At 36.5% G+C, this 21,163-nt stretch overlaps 2 protein-coding genes across 6 annotated transcripts in view; one reads left to right on the forward strand and one right to left on the reverse strand.

Annotated features, from left to right (window-relative positions):
- Window positions 1-149: 149 nt before the first annotated feature.
- Window positions 150-9,488, reverse strand: LOC141767887 (LIM/homeobox protein Lhx8). 4 transcript variants are annotated; one of them, XM_074635598.1, is made up of 8 exons: window positions 9,207-9,488; window positions 7,603-7,728; window positions 6,591-6,712; window positions 5,165-5,385; window positions 3,862-3,965; window positions 3,118-3,213; window positions 1,739-1,928; window positions 150-629 (listed from the first exon to the last, which is right to left on the reverse strand). In XM_074635598.1, exons 1-8 carry the CDS (start codon window positions 9,291-9,293, stop codon window positions 553-555), a joined length of 1,023 nt encoding a protein of 340 aa, XP_074491699.1. In that variant the 5' UTR covers window positions 9,294-9,488; the 3' UTR covers window positions 150-552. The 4 variants fall into 4 exon arrangements, with proteins under 4 accessions (XP_074491699.1, XP_074491698.1, XP_074491697.1 ...); XM_074635597.1 differs by lacking the exon at window positions 9,207-9,488 and adding an exon at window positions 8,498-8,984 and having other exon boundaries at window positions 1,739-1,916; XM_074635596.1 differs by lacking the exon at window positions 9,207-9,488 and adding an exon at window positions 8,498-8,978 and having other exon boundaries at window positions 5,165-5,382.
- Window positions 1,821-21,163, forward strand: part of erich3 (glutamate-rich 3) — a 36,305-nt gene continuing 16,962 nt past the window's right edge. For both annotated transcript variants that reach the window (XM_074635577.1, XM_074635578.1), the window contains exons 1-5: window positions 1,821-3,227; window positions 5,177-5,402; window positions 7,640-7,752; window positions 16,752-16,833; window positions 18,159-18,268. The gene's annotated coding sequence lies outside the window, so the exon portion shown is untranslated. The remainder of the gene's footprint in view (window positions 3,228-5,176; window positions 5,403-7,639; window positions 7,753-16,751; window positions 16,834-18,158; window positions 18,269-21,163) is intronic.

Below are 21,163 nucleotides of genomic sequence, written 5' to 3' on the forward strand. Positions count from 1 at the left end.
TAAGTAATGCACGTTCAGGTGAAAGGTCATTCATCCCGGGTTTGTGAAATTAGACATTTATTTTCAAAACAGACTTCACATACAAGAAATAAATTAAATTGCAATATCCAAACACTGCTATACAAACAATTTCAAGTTCACCTTCATAATGATTTGACATTTGGGGGTCTGGTGGCTTTCACTTATAGAGTAGCACGGTCAAACTGTGTCACCAACTACACAAACAAATATAAATCTATAATGTCATCATATGTCACAATCCAATGAGGTACACTGAAAGCTTTCCATTTCCACATTATACAGTACAAATTATTGTCATCCATAATAATATGCTCAACAGTGTAATGTCAACATGTAATGAATTACTGGCAGTTCAAGAAAAGGAAAAGTTTTATGGTTCATTTAAAATGAAATTATATTTACCATGGAGATCTGAATACTGCGGCAGCTAATGACGGACGACCGCTGGTGGCTCAGGCTGCTGTGTCCGTGTGTGTTTGTGAGATTGTGTGTGTGTGTGTGTGTGTGTGTAGGTGTGTGTTTGTGAGCAGCTCAGGCGTGGGACACAGGCAGGGAGGTCATGGCGTGGGCTGGCAGCAGCGGTTGAAACATGGATGGAGGGGAGTGTACTGCAGGCACACAGAGAGCACCGGAGTCAGTACAGTTTCCATCAATTATATTAAAATATCTAAAAATCTCTTTATAGAATTTTTACTAAGACATTATTGGTAAAAGCTTCAGTATTATCTATTAAGCTTCTTTTGTCTTACCTAATTTGTTTGATAAATGTTGTTATAGGTGATTCACAGCAATATAAAAATCCTGATTATTTGAATGTTGGCTTATTAAAATCATCTATATTTTCACAAAAATAAATTTAGAAAAATTTATTTTTCTAGTACCGGACAAACAGCAGTTGTTGTGACCACTTTGTGAAAGCTTTTATATTTCCTCTTAAAACTCCTGGTGACTTGTAGGACTTTCCATAAAAATACAGAAAGTGACAAATTATATATTATATTATTATTATATTTTTTGGGAATAATTACAAGAAGAGCAGTAATGGCCATTGTGACCTAATGGACAAAGTAAAGTATGTGGTAACCATATCATTTTAAATATTTGTCCTTCCAATTAAGTTTATTAAGTAATATTTATTAGTGCTATTTTAAGTGAATTAATCAAATAAATACAGGTAGCTTTGTATTTTTTTTCTGAACTTATATAGCAACTTAAAAATCTTGTCTTTGACTCATTTGAAAACTCTTAAAGTCTTTTTCGATGTTCATCTTATAACCTGATGTTTTAGAAAAATCCCTCTTCCTTTGGAATAGATTTTTTAAATGATGCTCAAATATTGTTTAAATATAACATCAAATCATCAGCAAATGAGCTAATCTCATCTGTTTCTTTGGCTACATTTATGCCATTCACTTGTTATTTCTGTGAAATTTTCAGAGCCAAAGATTTAATCACTAACGTAAATAAAGAAGGAGATAATGAGCAACCCATAGATAGAAAACAGTTAAAAATTAAATTTAAAAAAATTAAATTAAATAATAAAACAGTTCTATTTATATGGGGCAACCTTTCATAATGCCTATTAGTCAAAATAATTAAGATAAACTTCTATTTAACTATAAAGTTATAATATTTAAAATGTTAAAATAGGACTTTGACATGTAAAGCAGTGAATGACAGTAAACAGTCTTAACATCATGAAACGGCCGTTGCTCACTGTCTATGAAGGAGTGTAGTGCAGAGAGCATTGATCCCTCCGGGCCTCCGTACGCCGTGTACTGCAGCTCCTCGGGGGTCGGGGTGGGCTGGGAGAGGCGGTTGGGCTGCAGCGAGGTCATGGGGGTGCTGGAGCTGTGGTTGGGGCTCACGTGCTTCTTGTGGCGAGCTCTGCAGTTCTGGAACCAGACCTGTTAGTTAACAGGACAAACACCTTTTGTAGGGCTGCATTTGATAACAACGAGCCATGAAAGAAGCAGCCATTGTCACAAAACACAAAGATGAATATTGTGTGTAATTATGTTAACTTGTACAAGCTTTTATCTCTCTGCCAAGAAATCTCATGAAGTGACTGTCGAGGAGTCACTTCTGCCCTCGGGTGAGTAAAACCAGTGTCACTATCAAACCAGTGTTAGCAGTGTTTAAAGACTCAGCCATTAATGTAAAGCTGTGTGACTGGAACCACAACTTTGCATAGTTTGCTGTTAATTATATTATTATATTGTTTGAGTTATATCCTACACATTGAACACACCTTTGTTGGTTTCAGCAAAGTTTTTTCATGTAAAAATAATAAAATACAAAAATAATGTGTTCTGGTTCTCACATACATGTTTGTACACCTTTTTTTACATTTGCTCAATTACTGTACTTCAGTTTAATTTTGTGGTATTTGTACTTTACTTGACGATTTCCATTTTATGCTACATTGTACTTCTACTCCACTATATCGCAGAGCAAAATATAGTACTTTGTACTCCCATTATAATGCAGTTTGATCCACAACCGTTTATTGTATTTCATAAGACAATCATATGTTTTTAAAATGTAAAATATTAATCAACAAAGTATCCAGTAACTAGTTGTAAATTAACTCTATAAGTTACTTTTCAACTATTATCTGGATACTTTGTTGATTAATATCTTGCACTTTTTTACATATCATCTTATGAAATACAATGCACTGTTGTGGATTAAACTGTAGCAGAATATAAGTATTTAAAACTAGCTTTACCATCAACCAGCTACACCATTTAAATGCACAATAATACATCAATATCATAAATACATATACAAACAATAGTATGGATGAAGACTAAGTTGGCTATTCACATATAAAACATTTAAGTTAAGCCTTGGAGATGAGGGGAAAAGCCTTTAATCAGGATAAACTATAGACTTTATCCTGCTACTCAGTATAATTTTACACAAACAGGTATTGTTTAAAAGCATATAGAATTTATGTTTTTCTTTTTGGTTTTGTACATGTTTTACCAGCAGATAGTGGTCAAGTTTTAACTCTTGCTTCTCTCTAAGTAGTAGGATCATACTGTATATTCCATCATCCATTTTCCCTTCATGCACCGCTCTTTCACTGACCTGTATGACTCGTCGACTGAGGCCCGTCTGCTCCGCCAGCTTCTGCAGCGTCTGGGCGTCTGGATTGTTGTCCTGAGCAAACTGGCCCTGCATCACCTGCACGTTCACAGGTAAAATGTCAGTTTCAGAATCAGTTAAATAACACACAGGTTTACTTTGTTGTTGTTGTTGTTGTTATTGTTGTTGTTGTTGTTTGTCTGTATCAAAAGCCCTGCTGTTAACAAATCATGTTTAATAAAGACTGTCAAATAGGAATTCATTAATACAGATAAATGTGAATAAAAAACATACTTACGTAATTTAAGTAACAGAAAAATATAACCATTTTATGGTAATTTTGGACATTAAATTATAGTTCCCTGAATAATGCAGCATAATAATAATAAGAAGGAGAATTATTATAATTATTATCAAGCAACAAAAAATGTACAAAAGTATGAGTTAAAATCTAGTATCCTTGTTTGTGGCATTCTGCCTGCAGTTTTATTACAATCAATGCTGTATACATTTATCCAACTTAATCATTGACACCTATTTTTAGTTTTACCTTGTATGCTAAATTTTTATTACACACATTTGTAATTATATTAACATAACACACAGGATGAGGCCAACGTTTTTAGGCTCAGTTATTTAGGCCGAAAAAATGAAAGAATTCAGTGTTTTCCCAACAGAATTGTATTATATATTATTTATCTATTTATCTAAGTGTCTGTTATATATGTGAAGATGGAGGTTATTAACCTGCAGCTGGTCGGCGGTGAAGCTGGTCCGTGCTCTCTTGGAGGGTTTTGGTTGGTTAATCTCTTGTTCTGTGGGCACAGCTCCCTCCATGTTAACACTGTTTCCTGCAACAAGAGCAGATTATCATAGTAAAACATCTTGGAATATTCAGCACATATATTACACCATATATTACTTTGAAATGCAGTATTTTAAACCTGTTAAATAAAAAGAGCAGCATAAAATAACCATATTTAAACCAAGCCTTTAAGTTCACCTTAATTTAAATGAGATTTTTGGGACATGATATTGTTGTAAATTCAATTTAGTAATTTCCATATAGACCTAACCGTCTAATATCAATAAATCAGCATATTGAACTTCTCTTTCAGTAGCTTGAAGTGACAGGAATTAGTGATTAAGTTTAAAAATCTGACTTTTGTGACAAGTATTTTTTTTTTTTTCTGACAATAAGTGAAATATTTTGTCTTTTTTTTACAATAAGGGAAATATTTTGTCTATTTTTTACAATAAGGGGGGGGGGATTTGTCTTTTTTTTACAATAAGGAGAATATTTTTTGTCTTTTTTTAAGATAAGGGAATAGTTTGTCTTTCTTTACAATAAGGGGGGAAAGATTTTGTCTTTTTTTACAATAAGGGAAATATTTTGTGTATATAGATATACATAAGAGAAAATGTGTGTCTTTTTTGACAATGGAAATATTTTGTCTTTTTTTATATAAGGGAAATATTTTGTCTTTTTTGACAATAAGGGAAATATTTTGTCTTTTTTTGACAATAAGGGATATATTTTGTATTTTATTTTTTTTACAATTAGGGAAAATTGTGTGTATAAACATATATATATAAGACAAAATTAGAGTCTTTTTTTGACAATAATGGAAATATTTTGTCTTTTTGACAATAAGGGATATATTTTGTATTTTATTTGTTTTTACAAAAAGGGAATATTTTGTCTTTTTTTGACAATAAGGGAAATATTTCTGTCTTTTTTTGACAATAAGGGAAATATTTTGTCTTTTTTTTTTTTTACTTTAAGGGATATATTTGGGGGGGGGGGGGTTACAATAAGGGAATATTTTGTCTTTTGACAATAAGGGAAATATTCATTTTTTTTTTTAAGACAAGGGAAATTTTATTCTTTTTTTTTTTAAGTCAATAAGGTAAATATTGTGTCGTTTTAAGGCCAAATGTAACAAATCCGTAGGAAAGTCTTGGAGGTAATCAAAGTCACTGTTCCGGCCTCTATGAAGTGCTAAAGTAAAAACAGTAGCATAAGGACCGAGTCTCCTCCCCGGCTCACCCTTCTCCACAGCCCGCTTCAGGTTGTCCAGCATGCAGTCATAGTGGACTCTGCAGAGCACCTTCTCCTCCACCAGAGCGAACTCCTCCCCGGTGGACAGCTGCCTCTTACAGGAGAAGCAGGCGAAGCAGGCCAGGTGGTAGACGTTGCCCTTCGCCCGGCGGACCCAGTCTGTGGAGTGGATGTTCCGGCCGCAGCAGGCACACCAGGTGCCGAATCTTCTGCAGGTGAAGTCAAGGTGAGCCAATTAGACACCCGCATACAGGAGCTGTATGTTTAAAGGCTTCAACACTGAAGAGTTGTGTCTTTTCGGCATTTTAAAGGCTGATGGCATTTTTAACTCTTTTTAGGGCCAAGAATGAAGTAATCTAGTGTTATCCATCAGAATTTAGCCTGAACCACTGCAGGAAAACAGCTGCCTTTGTGAAATCTTGAGATAAAGTAGGCCCTGTTAAATTAAATGAATCAAATAGTTATAATAAAAATGACTCTTTAGTCTCCTCCTTGTATAGAAGTCACACAATATTACTAAGATCTTCGCCATCTATCTTTTTTTTTATATATATATATACTTTATTTGCATTGCTTTTCCATAACAGAAAGACAACATACAATAAAACATGAAAGGATATAGATTGCCCTGTCTCTACAAAGTTTTCTTATTGCTATGACATATTCAATGGTTCATTTCCTCATCATGTCGTTGACATGTAAACATTGTCCATTTCTCCCACTTCTCTCGACATTGCTCCTCTTGTGTTCGTATCCTATGGGTTAACAGTTCCATATCATATATTTCATTCACAATTTTCAGCCATTCATCTTTTGTAGGTGGTTCTGCCTTACACCATCTCTTCGTAATGGCCTTCTTACAGGCCACTTTCAGCAGGTATCTGTCTTCTCTTAACACAGTATTTACAGTCATATTACCGAAATATAGTACTATACATGACTTGGGTATATCATAGCCCAGCATTTTGCAAATAACCTTATGAACATTTCCCCAAAACTGTGCAACTTCAGGGCAAAGTCAAAATATATGTGAGTGATCTACATTTATGGCCCCACATCTTCTCCAGCATGGTTGTGCTACAGACAAGTATTTGTTTGTAATTTGGGGTGTTATAAAAAACCTAATTACATTCTTCCAACGGTGTCTCCATCTATCTTTTATATGTGATGATGGAGAGTTTAAGTGCAACAAGTTTTAGTTTGGAACGACTGAATTTTGAAAAGTGAAAGTTAAATAAATATGCAGCCAAAGCAGGGTGAACCGTCAAGTCCTGCCACTATTATTATTATTATCGTTATTATTGTAATTATTCCTCAATTTGCAATAATAATATGGAGCCTAATTATCGAGTGATTCATTGGATAATTTCGCTTTGATATAGCAGCACTAATAAAAAAAACTCGACGTACATACCTAAAGTAATCCAGTTTACAGAAAACCTCCTTTTCTTTGATGTAGCAGCTCGTGTGGCTGCCAAGTGAAGTTTGGCACACGCTGCAGGAGAGACAGCGCACATGCCAGCACAAGTCGTTCACCTAAAGCACAGAGACATTAAAATTAGCAGAAGTCAATCAAGGTAGGCCTCGTTGTTGTTAATGTATATAGACGCATGATGAATAACAGTAAAGAACTGGCAGCAGGGTTGCCTTTATGTTACTGTAAAATTAACATTATTATACTGTCGCTGACATTTACAGCTTTGTACTGTTAATGAAAAATACAGTTTGAACTTTTATTAATTTCACAGTATTTTACAGTTAATTTACTCTTTAAAAATACATTATATAGCTGTTTTTCACCTTTCTTTTACATTATCTTACTGATTTGTTTTAATGCACTATTTAGGTTGTATTTTTTACATACATTTTAATAAACATTATTTTTTTGCCTATAGATGAATAGACTTAGCAGGTTACAGACATAGGAATAGTCACACTAAATACAATTAAAGGCACTTGTTAGGAAAAAGGCTATAATAGACTTGTTGACACTTTTCCAAAAAATGTCTGTCTATAGCTGGCTACAAGCACAGAATGCAAACCATAACAACATGTGAGTGAAGAACAGAGCTAATTCACTGATTTTACAATCATGTACAATGTACAAGCCTCACATGTGCAGATCAGGTCCCAGAATTAAAAAAATACTGCATGAAACTGTTACTGATGATACTTTAGACAGTTGATCAGCAGTAAAGTGCTGCTTTTTAAGAATGCATTAGTTAACAGGTTTTTTTTTGTATTAACAGTAAAGCACTGTTTTTTTTAGCAATAACAGGTTAATACTGTTGAAATCCTGTTGTAAATTAACAGCAATCGTTTAAAGTGTAGCTTTTAAAAACCACAAAAATCCAAACGAGAAGAAAAAAAAAACATAATCCAAAATTAAAGTGGAAAAACTTGCAAAAAAAAAAAAAAGTGTTTACCTTTAATAAATATTTATCCACAATTTGGTCGTTGCAGCTCGCACACACAGCTGTGCCTAACAGAGGCGCTGATGCCATCGCCTGCAGCGTCGACGCGTCTTCATCCAGAACCTCCACCGAAGCGCCCTGAAGGAGACACCAGACCTGCAGGTTAGAATAATGACGCACAGCAGCCAACCCACCACTCTGTTTACCTCCACATGTTGCCTACAGCACACATCACATGTTTGAACTCTGCTGCATCCGTTTAGGGTCAAATAAAAACTGTAAAATATGACTTTTTGATTCTAGTTTTTCCAGCTCAACTGAATTTTTGTGTCAATATTTTAGAACATGACCGTTTGCAGAATAATATTTGCAGCAATTATCACTAACAGAATTTTAAAAGCAAACTCAACGGGAAACTCATTCGTTATCTAAATTATATAAAAGTCAAGTCAAGTCAAGTCAAATTTATATCTATAGCACATTTAAAACAACATGAGCTGACCAAAGTGCTTTACAGACATACAGGCAGAATAAAATCCCTCTGGTACCTGATCTGTTTATATCATGTTTATTTTTGTTTATAGCTTATTTTGTATATTGTATATTGGTAGAATTTCAATTTTTTTATTCTTATTTTTTTTCTAACATTTTTATCTATTCTTTTGTAATTATACTGTTTAACTTGCACCAACAACACCAAAGGCAAATTCCTAGTGTATACTTCTCTTACACCTGGTAATAAACACGATTCTGATTCTGATTCTGGAAAAAAAAAATTGTCACATTTGCCCACAAAGTGTTCTAATTTTTATATCCATGGTCACAAATATTTAAAACTTTATCCATCAAAATATGTCCTCTCGTTCACCGAATCCAGTTTGATCTGCAACAGGTCACTTATTCCTACCATAATGTCCCTCCTGTCCTCAGTGCATTGGCCTAGCAGCTCCCCGTCTCCTATACAGTCTTCACACATGTCTTGACGCTCCTTGGCTGCAGGACGAGGACGCATCTCGGTCACTCTGCAGCAGCTGCCTTAAATGCCCTCTGCTTCATCTCCATCCCATAAATATCATACCCTTTCACTTTTCACCATGACAACCCATGCAAGCGATTACCCTCCGAAATGACATTTAAAAAGAGAAGGATAGCCATTTACGCACATAAACAGACAACACTTGAGCTAATCCTTCTCCTGTGCGCATTATGTTCTTGAGATGTTGCACCTCGACGCGCCAATTCCACGTGTCAATCAAAAACAAAAACAGCGCGAGGTCTCCAGGGGAAAAGGGGATTGATTTTTTTAATAACAGCAATTAAAAAAAAGGCCACAAACGTCTACACCCGGGGCAGCCAAAAGGTGAAGAGGTCTCATTAACTACTTGAGTTTTTAATTGCAGAAATTCAATTCAGGGAGGGCTAATTTTCTTCCACATTTCTTCAAATTGTGAAAATACTGAGCTGTCAGCCACGTGGAGGGCCGGCTTTAATGACACACTGAAGCCCACTTTGATTTAATTGGCAACGCAATTTCGACTAATATTTAATCTCCGCGACTATACTGACTCACGCCTCAACTTGCTGGTATAAGAAATATTTAATTATCCATTACTCACCTCATCATCATCGTTGGACAGCACAGATCCGTTTTCTCTCTCGTTAACGACGCAACACTCTACTTTGACTTCACTTTTCCAGCGCATGTCTGCGTCCAGCAGTGTGTGCAAGAAGGAGAACAAGCAGCTTCCCAGTGTCAAAGTAAAAGTGCTGTTATTCTTTCTTTCTCCTCCAGGATTCCTCTGTTGTGTGTGTCAGTCTCTGAAACCCTGAGCTGTTCCAGAGGGCGGATCATAATTCATAATGTTCCTGTCCTCTGTGGCCGCGCCTCCCTTTGGATATAAACTTATTATGTGGTTTTATATGAGCTTTGAAAGGGGGGGGGGGGGGGAATACAAAATCTATCACAGATATTTTAAGATGTATTTTGATTGGACTTTCAATTTGCTTTCTGGTAACTCCTAAAATGACTGTTGCAAATATAATGATCAGTTGTGAAAGTTACTCAAGTACTGTGCAACTATAATTTTGAGGTTGCCCCTCTTTGTACTCTATACTTAAGTATTTTAATTATAGGCTATACTTTATACTTCTACTACCTTTTGAGGGTTGTACACCACTTTTTACTGCACTATTTTCTTTTATTTATTTTATTTAACCAGGCAAGTACTTAAGAACTAATTCTTATTTACAATGGTGGCCTGGCAAAAGGCAAAAAAGAAATATCAAAAGTTGAAAAAGACAGCAGACATTTCCAACACACCCATTACTGGCCTATGACAACAAGCATTACATAGAAGACATGCAACACAGGGCCGGCTTCAGCCCTTTTGGTGCCCTTGGCGAAATTTGGATTTGGAGCCCCCCAGCACCCTGCTCTAAGAATAGGGTATAGGGTTCAACCCACCCAGAACCCTAACCCTAGCCCCGTAAACCGCAACAAACATCAGACATCACAATGGTTTTAAGACAAAAATTAAGATTTTTTTTTTTTTTTAGAGGGTGACCAGCGCCTCCCAGAAGGTGGCGCCCTATAGGCGACCGCCTATACGGCCTAACCCCTAAGCCAGCCCTGATGCAACATATCTGACAGCTTTACTCACTTGGCCTAGACTATTCACATCTGACATGGCTACAAAACGTGATTATCTAATAAAATATGATGCTTTTTTTTAGAGATTTAACTACACAACAGTAGATTGCATAGAATACTTAAAATCTTCAAATTAGCTCCACCACAACTGGTACAACATGTTCTTTACTCACTAATAGATCAACCATGATGATTCAGTAATATAGAATATGTAAAACTCTGAAATGAGCATTTTGCATAACAAGTACTTTTACTTATGCGTGCATGATAAAACTTCTGTATTTTTATTTAAGTACATTTTTGAATGCAGGTCTTGTACTTGTAATTACTGTAGGTATATATCGGAGTACTTCTTCCACTATTAGCCCATGTACATTATAATGTATCTTTGAGCAACATGTGATCTGTTTATTGAAGGCTGACCACACTTTACCTGTAAGTCTGCCAGTTTGCTCTCACTGACTTCACTCAGTAGAACTTAGAGTACCTCTAGGCTACTAAAATATTATATATTTAATTTACAGTTTGAGTCCATTAACCTGTTAGGGCAGTATAGTTCCCAATCTAATTGGCCCGTGACCCCTTAAAACGAATCAATGTCTACTTGCAACCCCTCGTCTTTTTTCCTTGCTTTATATGGATAATTTAACAAGGCCAAAAGAGAGAAAATTATTCCATAATTCACTGGAAAAAAGGCAAATATTATAGTAAAATCTGAAAAAAGATCAACATAATTTTAAGTTGCAGAAATATGTTTTATTTCTGCTTTTCCTATCAAATGTCCAAGCCCAGTTTGTGGCAAAGTGAAGGGTTGCCACTTCAATGCTTTTCTACATATTTGGTTTTAAAGTAGCAATCTCGAAGATTTTCATTTAAATAAATGTCTGTTAAGTCACCATCTAACTAAAGACATGACACAATGGTGATTGAGCCTGTGGCCCACTGATGAAAGTATTGCGATATTTATATATTTGCAGTATTAAAACTGGGTGTCTGTGGTGACATTCCTGGAAAAAACTTAGTTTTTCTCCATTGTATACACACAAAAAAGGGAACTATACACACAAGTCTGAAAACTTGAAGCTCATGTACATAGAAATATAATTTTTCGTGTGTCAACAAAAAGACTCCAGACTGCTAAAATCTAAGAACAACTCCACTGTTTTCTCTCAAATAAATCAACCAGGACTAAAATCTTCCATCCATCCATCTGCAACCGCTTATCCCGTTAGGGGTCGCGGGGGGGCTGGAGCCGATCCCAGCCGACATTGGGCGAAGGCAGGGTACACCCTGGACTAAAATCTTAAGGATTGCAATTTTAAGGTAAAATATTGTTTGATATTGCAGTTATTATCATTTAACACATACGGCAGTGTGGTCTGTGGGAACCCAGACAACGAGGAAGTAAAGCCAATGTCAACTAAGGGTTAAGTGTACTTGAGTAAATGTACTTACAGTAAGTACTTTCCACTACTGCTCTTTGGCCCTCTGAGTGATTTTGCATCATCATAAGATTGAAAATCAGGCCGCCCACCTGCTTTAAGCCTGTATGCAAATCATGTCAACTGTTAATCTCCATCCAGGCAGAGACGGGAGACACTATGCGTTCTTTTTAAGAGGTAATACAGATACTTTACAGGAATTAAGAGGACAGGAGTGTCATAAACAAACTCTCTGGGTTACTTGAAAGAAAACACCCAGTTGCTTACTCTTTTTATCTTTTTTCACTCAACCCAGTCGCTCACGCAATCCCACCCGTCGTCACCCCTCCCACACACACACACACACACCCCTCCATCCCACCCGCCACACACACACAAACGGCAAAAAGGCCATTTTCTGTCTCATAACAGTCCGACCTGCACCGGCATGAGTCTACGTTCGTATCGCACCATCGCAGAGGGATAAAGGAGTTAGCGTGCCTCCATCGAGATGTGTCCTGTTCCACCTGGTGGACATGAATGCTCTTTATCAGATAACACATCTCAAACATTGCAGAGCAGACAGTTCACTGAGGCAGCCTGGGAGGCAACCCGTCCTACCTCAATCCGTGTTACTGTAGAAAAAGTCCTGAAAAAACGGCTTTATTTTGGCCTCTGAGTTGAGTTCAGTTGGAGAGGTCAAAGGTGAGAGGAGAGGTGTAACACCAGCAAGACAGTGTTACTATGAAATATCAAATCAAATACCTTGTAGAGCATCTTATGATGAGAAGACTAATCCTTTCTCAGACATGAAAGTCTTTATCGCTCCCACGCACCATCAGTGGAATACCTGATATGACCACAGATGTTGGGAAAGATGAACATCTGGGTGTGCAACAGTTGCATGTTTTCATTTTCCACGCTGCACGGCTCACTTCCTAAATGTTTTGCGTGATGTGGACCAGACAAAAACAAAAGGCCTAATCTGTCAACAAAACTTGTTCTACTGCTCTGCTGCTTGTGGCTGCTGCGGTCTGTTCAGTCTGATCTATAAATACTCCATCAATCGGTATGAGAGGTAGGAAGTAGGTCAGTGATTATGATGGCATGCAGGATGATGGCAATTGGTTAGAATATGCGTACACAGCTTTGGAGAATTATGCAACTAAGAACTTATAGTGTTGCATTGTGGTACATTTAACAAAAGCTGCTTTAACGGTGAATTTTATCAGTATTTTTTTCCATCATTAAGTCTTCCTAGAGAGATAGTGAATATAAGAATGATATGTTAATACCCTAATGTTCATTTTGTGGTCTTAGAAGACCCTTAACGTCTCAAAAACATTATTGTTTTATCAGTTTAATACTTAATGACTTTCCCTAATTTTATGAGAATTGCTATTAAACATTATGTATATAGAATCTCGCTACAGAAAAAGAAACTTTAGACCTCTCTGGGGACCCCAAACACAAGTAAAATCTAGAAATAAATACTAAAAATAAAAATAAATACAAAAAAAGTACTAGATTCTAGATTAGATTTTTATTTCAAACTTGTAAAGAAATAAAAATAGAAGTATGAAAACCAAACAAGAATACCCAGGAAACATATACAGCAAACTCTCAATAAACAAATTAATTATAGAGTATTTCATGTCTGAAAATGAGTAGGAATAAGTGAATACTTGTCAAGTCTTACCCCCTTTTCTTAAATTTTATCAATAAACTTAATGTTAAACATGAATATTCCAACTTTCCGGCCCAGTGTTCACCATACTCACCTCGATCAAATCAGAAGAAAATGAAACATTCAAAACATAACTAGAACAATTCAATCAGAATAAAACAAACTATACTATACTACACTTTACATTTATTTGTCTGTGAAGGTCTCTCGCAGACCCATATATAATTTAAAACGTGTAATATTTCCTTATTTGGCATAATATGGTAATTTCTGTATTTCGTCACCCACATCAAATATGCAAGTCCTGATTTTGGCAAAGAGAAGAGAAAGGCTATCACGTAGATAGTTTTCTACATTTGGGTTTTAAAAAGGTCAGGAGGAAAGTAAATATATATTTAAAAGAAATAATCAGTTAAGAGCATGACAGACAATAAAATGAAGAAGTAGAGCCCAGTAATGTTTCTTTATGATAATCACATGCAGTTTGGGGCAAGTCATAGTCAAGTCAGCACACTGACACACTGACAGCTGTTGTTGTCTGCTGGGCTGCAGTTTGCCATGTTACGATTTGAGCATTTTTTTTATGCTAAATGCAGTACCTGTGAGGGTTTCTAGACAATATTTGTGATTGTTTTGTGTTGTTAATTGATTTCCAATAATAAATATATAAATACGTTTGCATAAAGAAAGCATATTTGTCCACTCCCATGTTGATAAGAGTATTAAATACTTGGCAAATCTCCCTTTAAGGTACATTTTGAACAGTTAAAAAAATGTGTGATTAATTTGTGATTAATATGGACAATCGTACGATTAATCGCGATTAAATATTTGAATTGATTGACAGTCTTAAACAAAATATTCTACCTTCTCTCCCAAGCTTAGCAAATAAAAATCTGCTACAAAAAATGGTTCCCTTCCTGAAGCACAACTCAAGTTTTTCATAGTCATAGAGCCAAAAGAAATCAACATAAATGCAGGTAATTTTACTAAAAATGCAGCCCCTATGTGCTCGTAGACAGGACAGGAAAACAAAACCTCATTCTCCATTTAATCTATAGCTCACACAACAAAGTCTCTAGGGCTAATGGTAAAGTTCCTGAGTATAATGTTGTACATAAGGATCTTTGTCTTTTGTTTAAATTATACCTCACATAAAGTTCTACACTATAGTTTTTCTTTATGAGACAATAAGTAATTTTTTCTCTGTACATGAGAAACATTTGTAGGACTTTTTCAGTTCATCGCATCATCACATTTTCATTCTTACAGGTTGCAAGATTGTCACTGTTGAGCACGTTGCTACATTCAAAGTGTGTTTTTCTTTGTAAAAGTTCAATTTAAAAAGATACACAGGAAGAACGAGGAATGTGGGAGAGAAGCGGTGAGCGTTTGGCCCCGGCGAGCCTCTGAGAAAATCTCCTAATTTGCTACTTCCACATGGACCTTTGCTTTCTCCGGGGCTGCACCTACTCATTTATTTCATTGAAATCAGTCCGAATTGGGGTGGTTTACAATTGACACAACGAGTTTGGCATGACCTTTTCTCCTTGCTGTAAATGGGTACTCATCGAATCTGAAGGGGGAGGTCGGGGTGCTGGAGGAGGGATGGGGGCGGCGGCCGTGGCGGCGGTGGAGGGGAGGGTGGGAGCTGCGTTGGCTGGGGGCCGATGGGGGATTGGGTGGAAATCACAGCAGTGAAAATGGCAGTGCGGTGAAAGAGGGGCCTGATTGCATTGGGACAGCATGCGAGAGGGAGCAGCATGCTCAGCCCAATCAGAGCGACATAAGGAAAAAGTGCTCTTATCAACCAGTAATGGCCCACTTGACAATCACACAGGCACAAAACTGCTCTATTTAACGCTGATTGCAAAAACTGCTGCCCCCCCATCTCAGAGCCGCATGACTCCCCGACATCTCCCCGCCACCTCCCAGCTTACAGCCAAGACCCCTTTCCTGAATGGAATTTATAATCACCCCTCTTCTATTTCTACGCTAATTGTTATTTTAAGACTTTGGCTGTGTATTAGGCATTTAGTGCTGGTGAAATGTCTGCCTTGATTACTGTGTTTATTGCGAGCATTTGAAGGCATATCCATCTCAATTCCACCTGTCTGACGGGTCGTGAATGTTTATCTACCTGGCTGTTCATCCTAGTTCATGTCCACTGCTTAGTGTGGGAGAGACCTGCTGCAGTGCACATCTGTACACGTGACGGTTGGAAGCTCTGCAAAGCATGCTGTATGACATGCAATAGCTGTTTTAGCTCTACTTTAATAAGGTGGTCTAAAAACCACATTTTTGGGGATCATGTTTCATTTCACAACACACATTTATGATTCACATGGTACCTCATGTGTATCTTGATTTGGCAGCAAACACTGTTACATCAACCTGCTCTTTTTATACTTACAGAATACCACTAATAACAGCAGCTTTATCTGTAGTAATATGGATACTTCTCCATTTTATTTGCTCCTGGATATATTCGTTCATTCCTCGTATAAGGAAACTTATTCACATTGTGTGTATTTTGTACTTGTAAGAATAATAATACTGACTCTGATAGTTATTTATCTCCTGTCTTTTTGTAAATAAGCATTCGAACTGTACTTTTCTCCGCACAACTACTGTAAAATGTCTTATAACTAGGGCTATCAATCGTTTGAAATATTTAATCACGGTTAATCGCATGATTGTCCATAGTTAATCGCAAATTAATCACACATTTTTTATCGGTTCAAATGTACCTTAAAGGGAGATTTGTCAAGTGTTTAAAACTCTTATCAACATGGGAGTGGGCAAATATGCTGCTTTATGCAAATTTATGTATATATTTATTATTGGAAATCAATTAACAACTCAAAACAATGACAAATATTGTCCAGAAACCCTCACAGGTACTACATTTAGCATAAAAAATATGCTCAAATCATAACATGGAAAACTGCAACCCAACAGGCAACAACAGCTGTCAATGTGTCAGTGTGCTGACTTGACTATGACTTGCCCCAAACTGCATGTGATTATCATAAAGTGGGCATGGCTGTAAAGGGGAGACTCGTGGGTACCCAGAGAACCCATTTTCATTCACATATCTTGAGGTCAGAGGTCAAGGGACCCCTTTGAAAATGGCCATACCAGTTTTTCCTCGCCAAAATTTAGCGCAAGTTTTAAGCGTTATTTAACTTCCTTCACGACTTTGACAGCCCTACTTATAACTAAAACCTTTGTGGCTACACAAACAAACAGTCACATGCACATTGATTCACTCTCCGCTATACACAAAGATATTCATGTTATCTCTATTTTGTTTTTCCTTTTCTACTTTTCTTGTCTCTTCTCATCTCTCCTCTGCCTTCCTATCCCACTCTCTTCTTCTCTTTTCTTCTGCGTTGTGCAGCCTGGTTGCCTCAAACATCCACAGGTGTGTGTTGGCGTCCTGTTGTGAAACAAGAGGAAACGAGAGTGATGCAGAGATGCTGGTGAGTGTAAATGAGCAACAACCACACTGAGGAGGCACCTTTGGTCTGGGTCCACCATGCAAAGCTCGGCAGGTCAAAAGAGGAACAAAGAAACTGGGGAAAAAATAATAATATTAATTATGATAAATTCAAATAACTTCTCTTACATATATGTTTTTTTATTTGCTTATATTTGTTTGTATTTTCAATATATACTTGGGAAAATGGTTGTAATGGTTGTAACCTTGAAGCAGGGTAGCTTTAATAAATGTTCTCCCTCTTATTATTATTATTATTATTATTATCATCTATATTGTTGTTGTTTACATGCTGTTCCCTCCACTCTTTAGTTTACACATTGTATTGTATAATGAAGGCACTGCCGCAGAAACATATCAACCATTTATGTGCTCTGTGTGTCCCTTTACGTTAACACACATAGTTTAATGTGTCCAATTGTGTTGTGTTTCTTGTCTGGTCTTTTTTCGTGAGAAATACCTCTAACTTGTGTGTTTTTTTATATCAGATGCAAATGGTCATGACTCGATAAAGCTGTATTAACACCTCGACATTTCAGCACGTAGATTGAGCCATGTACACATGTAAACACACAGAAAAATAAACAACTAATTCAGTGCATTCTTGTATGCTGCACACCCTTTGCAGCCATTTAGCACCAAGTAGCACAAGTAAATAAGTATAAATGATGAATCAAAATGTAGCAGATAGCCTTTTTTTCCTGTAATAAATTTGCTGTCTCTAAATGGTTGCAGCTCTAAATTATATTAGAGCTGCAACCATTAATCGATTAATCTATTAGTTGTCAACTATTGAATTAATCACCAACTATTTTGATAATCGATTAATCGGTTTGAGTAACTTTTTAAGGGGAAAAAAGTCCAAAATTCTCCGATTCCAGCTTCTTATATGTGGATATTTTCTGGTTTCTTTACTCCTCTATGATAGTAAATTGAATATCTTTGAGTTGTGGACTAAACAAGACATTTGAGGACGTCATCTTGGACTTTGGGAAACACTGATTTGTGTCATTTTTCAATACTTTCTGACATTTTATAGACCAAACAACTAATCAATTAATCGAGAAAATAATTTACCGATTAATTAACAGTGAAAATAATCGTTAGTTGCAGCTCTACATGATGTGCTTTAAGCTCTTTGGATTTGTAAGAGAAGGTGAGTGCTGGTTATATTACTTGTGTTATTGTGATACAACCTTTCCATCATTTGAAATTAAATATTGATTTAACCCAACATGTCTAGGTCAAAATAATGAATGTTTTCATACTGAAATATTTGAACCCTTTGAGACATTTCTTGTGTGGCAGGACAACCTGTTCAGTAGAGACCTTGAGTTTAACCTCCAGCATCAGGATCAAGTGTTCCTGAGACCCTGAACCTACCAGCTGAAGAGCCCCGTCTAACCTCTGACATTCCTGTAAGTTTCATATTACGTTTATCTGTATCTCCTGTTGCATATTGGCCGACCAAAAGACCAAAGCACAGAACAATCCTCTCCTCTTCCTTCCTACTGTATTTATCAGTGATCCCTTAAGTGGCAAGACTCCCAGGCTTTGTCACATACTGAGACAGAAACAAGACTCCTCTTACTGGTCAACTCTGGTACTGACAAAACACTTCAATTCATTATGAACATGAGCAGTTTATGCCACAAAATTCAAAGACCATGTCTGACATATTGTTTGATACATCAACACAATATCAAGGCCACTGCAAGATAGACAGCAGCAAGCGAAGCCACCACACTTCTATGTAACATGAAGATAAACATGTGATCAGTACAGAGTTAATGTTGCTCTAATTAGTTTCACATAAGATGTGGCTTAACTATCCATACACACTAATAGTGAAAAATGTGAAAACTATGCTATATCCTGCAAAAACAATTCTCCACATTTACACAAGAGGGCAACAGAGGACCTGCAGCTTCTCATCCTGGCAAACTGTAAATCTATTTCCTGAGGTGAAAACAAACTGAGGGTTTTATCACTGAATCAGTGATGTTGTTATTGTGCTGGGTCGTCTACGGGTCACATATTTCACAACCTTTTAAATCAGAGGCTAGAGCAGTGATTTCATGTGGGTTTTTCATCAGTGAGAGCAAACAAATACAGTATATTATTTAAAATACATCATTTATATGCCATATAGTGACAATATATGGCATCAACTTCCCAATGAGTACTCCTTCACAGTTACTAACTTACTGAAGTACATGCTTTTAGACAGATTAATTACTCAATTTACTTTATTTCTGATCATCTGATAAGTAAACTACTAGCTTGTCAACTTATTTTAGATTAACTGTGGTGGTGGTGGTGGTGGAAGAAGTACTCAGTGTAAGACTACTTCATTACAAATCCTATAATATCAGCTAAATAGTCCATAGTGAGGTTAGAAGAATAGGGATGATCCTTTGGACTTATTTTTCCCTCTGGGGACAGACAGGAGCCCTGCATATGGTCACATATAGAGAGTATTTGGACAATATTTGTGGCACTTGTCATCTAAAATCTAAAGTCATATTGAAAAAAAACTGTTTTACTATGAGCAGCATGACGCTTCACTGAAGAGACTGATGTATACTTGTATTAATCAGCACTACTGTGAAAGTCACTTGCCATCACAGATTTGTAGGTATATTAAAGTTGTAACTATTCTGCCTGATATTAACTATTGTTGCTTACAATATATAAGACATGACTTATAATTGAGTTTCATATTGCATATATGTATATATGATTATGAGGATAAAGTTGTTGTTGTTGTTGTTGTTGTTTTTCCCCATTAGCCTATTACAGTTTTTCTCAATTGTTTACACACAAATACTGGTACTTGACACACAATGACCACAACATGTAACTCATGCACCAACCCCCTGAACCAATTCTGCTAAACTACAAGCACAATTCCTGCTTTACACTCAAATTGCAGTTCTAAAACACACTTTTTTCAGAACACTACACACAATTCTCTGCATTTGGCACAATTTTCATGAAGAAAATCTCGTTTTCACAAGGAACACACTGTCATTCAAAATTCTAAAGTCAATTGCCCTACTATGCACACTGACTCATCACATGGGCAAACACCTGTCACACAGTGTTACAATTAGCAATCAGTTGATGCTTTTCATGGCTGGATTCGACATGCTAAGCGATATTTCCCCCGCTGCTTGGCCAGGGCAAACATTGCTTGTGATGTGGATGAGGTGCTGTAGCCAGACCGAAACAGAAGAGAGGATGCAGCATAGTTTTTTTTTCTCGTTTTTTTTACTGTAACTGTATACAGTAAATTCTTCTGTTGTTTTGTATGTAGACCACTGTATGTGCAACTTTGTGTTGGTTGGGATGTACACTGTGTACATTGTTTTTGTGGGGAAAATAAAATATATTTGTTACCGTGTATTTGTGTGTTCTGAGTATAAAAACAATATTCTAAAATATTTTACAACACACTTATGTATGTACTGTCTGTAGTAAGTGTAACACTGAACAAAAAAAGGGCCTAAGTCATTATGATGAATGGAGAAGAAGTGTTTTCCATTCATCATAGTGTTTTACATTGAGCACATCAGTGTTCAACTGGTTCTTATAAATGTCTATTCATATGATGGTTTGTGTGTGTCATTTGAAAACAAAATACCATTTTGAGAAGAAATAACATTGTTTTGAATGTAAAGTTTAATTTTGCAGGAGAATTGAGGGGTTTTGCCCATTGTGTGTGTGTTTTTTGATTTGTGTGTAGAGTTCTGAGAGTATGAGGCATGCTTTCAGAAAATGTGTGTAAACAATCGAGAAAAACTGTAATAGAATAGAATATATCTTTATTGTCCACCAGGGTGGAAACAACAGTATAAAAACCAGACAGCAGTTAGTAAAACGCATATACACAAGGTCATATTACACATTAAAACAGTTCACACATAGTTCAGTCATCTTGTTGAGTTAATAATATTGATGCCACTTGGTATGAAGGACTTCCATTTCCATTCTTAAATCCTTTTTTAGTTGCCAGAGATGCTCTAAGGCGCCTCCCAGGGTTTCAAGAGCTCAAACTAGCTGAGGAGAGGATGGGAGCTATCTGCCAAGACCCTCCTCACTTTCTCTTGTGTTTTTGGCCTATAAATCTGTTACAGACACGCACACAGTCGTCTCTCAAATGTGAGCATTTTCAAGATTATGTAAACATTATACATCAGTCTCTTCAGTGAAGCGTCATGCAGCTCATAGTAAAACATTTCTTTTTCAATATGACTTTCAGTTTTTAAGCTGAGATAGTATTTTGGATGACAAGTGCCACAAATACTGTA

This window comes from Sebastes fasciatus, chromosome 5 (assembly GCF_043250625.1).
Source record: "Sebastes fasciatus isolate fSebFas1 chromosome 5, fSebFas1.pri, whole genome shotgun sequence".
Taxonomy (NCBI): domain Eukaryota; kingdom Metazoa; phylum Chordata; class Actinopteri; order Perciformes; family Sebastidae; genus Sebastes; species Sebastes fasciatus.

Excerpts from the sequence above, each read along its gene's own strand:
- LOC141767887 (XM_074635595.1), bottom strand. The coding sequence starts at position 8,602 with ATGCGTCCTCGTCCTGCAGCCAAGGAGCGTCAAGACATGTGTGAAGAC. Across the intron at positions 5,386-6,590 it reads TGTAAACTGGATTACTTTAG|AAGATTCGGCACCTGGTGTG; the intron begins GTATGTACGTCG and ends CTTCACCTGCAG. Across the intron at positions 630-1,738 it reads ACTACACTCCTTCATAGACA|TACACTCCCCTCCATCCATG; the intron begins GTGAGCAACGGC and ends GTGTGCCTGCAG.